Source organism: Procambarus clarkii, chromosome 59 (genome assembly GCF_040958095.1).
Source record: "Procambarus clarkii isolate CNS0578487 chromosome 59, FALCON_Pclarkii_2.0, whole genome shotgun sequence".
In the NCBI taxonomy this organism is placed as follows: Eukaryota; Metazoa; Arthropoda; class Malacostraca; order Decapoda; family Cambaridae; genus Procambarus; species Procambarus clarkii.
This window is the reverse complement of record NC_091208.1, coordinates 34,034,724-34,039,941: the sequence shown is the minus strand read 5'-3', so window position 1 is coordinate 34,039,941 and position 5,218 is coordinate 34,034,724. Positions and strand designations below refer to the sequence as shown.

Genomic DNA, 5,218 nt, shown 5'->3' with positions numbered 1-5,218 from the left:
AAAACTCTATAATTTTAATGTGTAGCTTTTTATCATAGATAAAGACACGTGGCAGGTCACACCTAACACACCTGACACACCTGATACACCTGACAACTTGACTACATATGTGCACAGGAAAAGACACAATTCACTACGCCTAAAGGAGAGGTATAATGATGTGTTACAGAAAATATCACCAGATTAATTAATTGTGGCAAGATGCTGGCAGTATACCATTTTCTTCTCGTATATAATGATGGTGGCCACACCCTTGGTGCTCTAGGTGGCCACACCCTTGTTGCTGCAGGTGGCCACACCCTTGGTGCTCCAGGTGGCCACACCCTTGTTGCTCCAGGTGGCCACACCCTTGTTGCTGCAGGTGGCCACACCCTTGGTGCTCCAGGTGGCCACACCCTTGGTGCTCCAGGTGGCCACACCCTTGGTGCTCCAGGTGGCCACACCCTTGGTGCTCCAGGTGGCCACACCCTTGTTGCTCCAGGTGGCCACACCCTTGGTGCTCCAGGTGGCCACACCCTTGTTGCTCCAGGTGGCCACACCCTTGGTGCTCCAGGTGGCCACACCCTTGGTGCTCCAGGTGGCCACACCCTTGTTGCTCCAGGTGGCCACACCCTTGGTGCTCCAGGTGGCCACACCCTTGTTGCTCCAGGTGGCCACACCCTTGGTGCTCCAGGTGGCCACACCCTTGTTGCTCCAGGTGGCCACACCCTTGTTGCTCCAGGTGGCCACACCCTTGGTGCTCCAGGTGGCCACACCCTTGTTGCTCCAGGTGGCCACACCCTTGTTGCTCCAGGTGGCCACACCCTTGGTGCTCCAGGTGGCCACACCCTTGGTGCTCCAGGTGGCCACACCCTTGTTGCTCCAGGTGGCCACACCCTTGGTGCTCCAGGTGGCCACACCCTTGTTGCTCCAGGTGGCCACACCCTTGGTGCTCCAGGTGGCCACACCCTTGGTGCTCCAGGTGGCCACACCCTTGGTGCTCCAGGTGGCCACACCCTTGGTGCTCCAGGAGGCCACACCCTTGTTGCTCCAGGTGGCCACACCCTTGGTGCTCCAGGTGGCCAAACCCTTGTTGCTCCAGGTGGCCACACCCTTGTTGCTCCAGGTGGCCACACCCTTGGTGCTCCAGGTGGCCACACCCTTGTTGCTCCAGGTGGCCACACCCTTGGTGCTCCAGGTGGCCACACCCTTGGTGCTCCAGGTGGCCAAACCCTTGTTGCTCCAGGTGGCCACACCCTTGGTGCTCCAGGTGGCCAAACCCTTGTTGCTCCAGGTGGCCACACCCTTGTTGCTCCAGGTGGCCACACCCTTGTTGCTCCAGGTGGCCACACCCTTGGTGCTCCAGGTGGCCACACCCTTGGTGCTCCAGGTGGCCACACCCTGGTTGCTCCAGGTGGCCACACCCTTGGTGCTCCAGGTGGCCACACCCTTGTTGCTCCAGGTGGCCACACCCTTGTTGCTCCAGGTGGCCACACCCTTGGTGCTCCAGGTGGCCACACCCTTGGTGCTCCAGGTGGCCACACCCTTGGTGCTCCAGGTGGCCACACCCTTGGTGCTCCAGGTGGCCACACCCTTGTTGCTCCAGGTGGCCACACCCTTGGTGCTCCAGGTGGCCACACCCTTGTTGCTCCAGGTGGCCACACCCTTGGTGCTCCAGGTGGCCACACCCTTGGTGCTCCAGGTGGCCACACCCTTGTTGCTCCAGGTGGCCACACCCTTGGTGCTCCAGGTGGCCACACCCTTGTTGCTCCAGGTGGCCACACCCTTGGTGCTCCAGGTGGCCACACCCTTGTTGCTCCAGGTGGCCACACCCTTGTTGCTCCAGGTGGCCACACCCTTGGTGCTCCAGGTGGCCACACCCTTGTTGCTCCAGGTGGCCACACCCTTGTTGCTCCAGGTGGCCACACCCTTGGTGCTCCAGGTGGCCACACCCTTGGTGCTCCAGGTGGCCACACCCTTGTTGCTCCAGGTGGCCTCACCCTTGGTGCTCCAGGTGGCCACACCCTTGTTGCTCCAGGTGGCCACACCCTTGGTGGTCCAGGTGGCCACACCCTTGGTGCTCCAGGTGGCCACACCCTTGGTGCTCCAGGTGGCCACACCCTTGGTGCTCCAGGTGGCCACACCCTTGTTGCTCCAGGTGGCCACACCCTTGGTGCTCCAGGTGGCCAAACCCTTGTTGCTCCAGGTGGCCACACCCTTGTTGCTCCAGGTGGCCACACCCTTGTTGCTCCAGGTGGCCACACCCTTGTTGCTCCAGGTGGCCACACCCTTGGTGCTCCAGGTGGCCACACCCTTGTTGCTCCAGGTGGCCACACCCTTGTTGCTCCAGGTGGCCACACCCTTGGTGCTCCAGGTGGCCACACCCTTGGTGCTCCAGGTGGCCACACCCTTGTTGCTCCAGGTGGCCACACCCTTGTTGCTCCAGGTGGCCACACCCTTGTTGCTCCAGGTGGCCACACCCTTGTTGCTCCAGGTGGCCACGCCCTTGGTGCTCCAGGTGGCCACACCCTTGGTGCTCCAGGTGGCCACACCCTTGTTGCTCCAGGTGGCCACACCCTTGGTGCTCCAGGTGGCCACACCCTTGGTGCTCCAGGTGGCCACACCCTTGGTGCTCCAGGTGGCCACACCCTTGGTGCTCCAGGTGGCCACACCCTTGGTGCTCCAGGTGGCCACACCCTTGTTGCTCCAGGTGGCCACACCCTTGGTGCTCCAGGTGGCCACACCCTTGGTGCTCCAGGTGGCCACACCCTTGGTGCTCCAGGTGGCCACACCCTTGGTGCTCCAGGTGGCCACACCCTTGGTGCTCCAGGTGGCCACTCCCTTGTTGCTCCAGGTGGCCACACCCTTGGTGCTCCAGGTGGCCACACCCTTGTTGCTCCAGGTGGCCACACCCTTGGTGCTCCAGGTGGCCACACCCTTGTTGCTCCAGGTGGCCACACCCTTGGTGCTCCAGGTGGCCACACCCTTGGTGCTCCAGGTGGCCACACCCTTGTGTTGAGATGTTGCTCGAGGAAGGAGCACCTCTCCTGCCTTCCATCTCCACTATGCAAATCCTCGAACCCTTGTCTGTATATCCCGAGATCAAACCACAAAATATTGCCTCATTTCCACCTTTCCCCAACAAGAAGAAAATTCCTAAGACCGAATCTGGTATTTTTTGCGGGTTTTCAACCACCAAATTCAAAGAGAAAGTTTTCAGAAGCACTGAAATTTGTTCTTAATTTTCAGAAGATTATAGACTTCGTGTGAGAAAGTTTCAAGCAATTTGCAATCTATTCAATTTTAAGGTGTTTTCGGGAGTGGAGGCGGACAATATATTGTTCTCTAGGAGCTCCTGTGTTTCCCAAGGTCTTACGTATGCAGTTTCGTAATTTATATTTTAGGGAATTCTCAAGTTTATAACAAAAGGCGGCGACCATTCTTACTCCGAAGCTTCTGTCTTAAGGCAATAAATTTCTTCTTTGGATCATGAATAATGAAGCACATTCTCTGCCTGAGGCTGTGAGGAAAGTGGTGGTGGTTACTGTGGTTGGTGGTGGTTACTGTGGGTGGTGGTGGTTACTGTGGGTGGTGGTGGTTACTGTGGCTGGTGGTGGTTACTGTGGGTAGTGGTTGTTACTGTGGGTAGTGGTTGTTACTGTGGGTGGTGGTGGTTACTGTGGGTAGTGGTGGTTACTGTGGGTGGTGGTGGTTACTGTGGCTGGTGGTGGTTACTGTGGGTGGTGGTGGTTACTGTGGCTGGTGGTGGTTACTGTGGGTGGTGGTGGTTACTGTGGGTAGTGGTGGTTACTGTGGGTAGTGGTGGTTACTGTGAGGAAAGTGGTGGTGGTTACTGTGGGTGGTGGTGGTTGCTGTGGGTGGTGGTGGTTACTGTGGTTGGTGGTGTTTACTGTGGTTGGTGGTGGTTACTGTGGTTGGTGGTGGTTACTGTGGTTGGTGGTGGTTACTGTGGCTGGTGGTGGTTACTGTGGGTGGTGGTGGTTACTGTGGGTGGTGGTGGTTACTGTGGGTGGTGGTGGTTACTGTGGGTGGTGGTGGTTACTGTGGGTAGTGGTGGTTACTGTGGGTAGTGGTGGTTACTGTGGCTGGTGGTGGTTACTGTGGGTGGTGGTGGTTACTGTGGGTAGTGGTGGTTACTGTGGGTAGTGGTGGTTACTGTGGCTGGTGGTGGTTACTGTGGGTGGTGGTGGTTACTGTGGCTGGTGGTGGTTACTGTGGGTGGTGGTGGTTACTGTGGGTAGTGGTGGTTACTGTGGGTAGTGGTGGTTACTGTGAGGAAAGTGGTGGTGGTTACTGTGGGTGGTGGTGGTTACTGTGGGTGTTGGTTACTGTGGCTGGTGGTGGTTACTGTGGCTGGTGGTGGTTACTGTGGGTAGTGGTGGTTACTGTGAGGAAAGTGGTGGTGGTTACTGTGGGTGGTGGTGGTGGTTACTGTGGGTGTTGGTTACTGTGGCTGGTGGTGGTTACTTTGGGTAGTGGTGGTTACTGTGGGTAGTGGTGGTTACTGTGGCTGGTGGTGGTTACTGTGGGTAGTGGTGGTTACTGTGGGTAGTGGTGGTTACTGTGGGTAGTGGTGGTTACTGTGGGTAGTGGTGGTTGTTACTGTGGTTGGTGGTGGTTACTGTTGCTGGTGGTGGTTACTGTGGGTAGTGGTGGTTACTGTGGGTAGTGGTGGTTACTGTGGTTGGTGGTGGTTACTGTGGGTAGTGGTGGTTACTGTGGCTGGTGGTGGTTACTGTGGTTGGTGGTGGTTACTGTGGGTAGTGGTGGTTACTGTGGCTGGTGGTGGTTACTGTGGTTGGTGGTGGTTACTGTGGGTAGTGGTGGTTACTGTGGGTAGTGGTGGTTACTGTGGGTAGTGGTGGTTACTGTGGGTAGTGGTGGTTACTGTGGCTGGTGGTGGTTACTGTGGCTGGTGGTGGTTACTGTGGGTGGTGGTGGTTACTGTGGGTGGTGGTGGTTACTGTGGCTGGTGGTGGTTACTGTGGCTGGTGGTGGTTACTGTGGTTGGTGGTGGTTACTGTGGGTAGTGGTGGTTACTGTGGGTAGTGGTGGTTACTGTGGGTAGTGGTGGTTACTGTGGGTAGTGGTGGTTACTGTGGCTGGTGGTGGTTACTGTGGCTGGTGGTGGTTACTGTGGGTGGTGGTGGTTACTGTGGGTGGTGGTGGTTACTGTGGCTGGTGGTGGTTACTGTGGCTGGTGGTGGTTACTGTGGTT

General features: G+C 57.7%; 1 protein-coding gene across 1 annotated transcript; it reads left to right on the top strand.

The window, feature by feature from the left end:
• The first annotated feature begins 201 nt into the window (after positions 1–201).
• On the top strand, positions 202–3,472 carry LOC138353812 (uncharacterized transmembrane protein DDB_G0289901-like). The gene is made up of 6 exons (XM_069307226.1): positions 202–376; positions 938–1,336; positions 1,898–2,056; positions 2,402–2,560; positions 2,738–2,896; positions 3,384–3,472. Exons 1-6 carry the CDS (start codon positions 202–204, stop codon positions 3,470–3,472), a joined length of 1,140 nt encoding a protein of 379 aa, XP_069163327.1.
• The last annotated feature ends 1,746 nt before the right edge of the window (positions 3,473–5,218 follow it).

Bases quoted from the DNA above. Each gene is read 5' to 3' on its own strand.
- LOC138353812 (XM_069307226.1), top strand. From the start codon at position 202: ATGCTGGCAGTATACCATTTTCTTCTCGTATATAATGATGGTGGCCAC. The intron at 1,337-1,897 runs GTGCTCCAGGTG...TTGTTGCTCCAG, and splicing joins TCCAGGTGGCCACACCCTTG to GTGGCCACACCCTTGGTGCT. The intron at 2,561-2,737 runs GTGCTCCAGGTG...TTGGTGCTCCAG, and splicing joins TCCAGGTGGCCACACCCTTG to GTGGCCACACCCTTGGTGCT.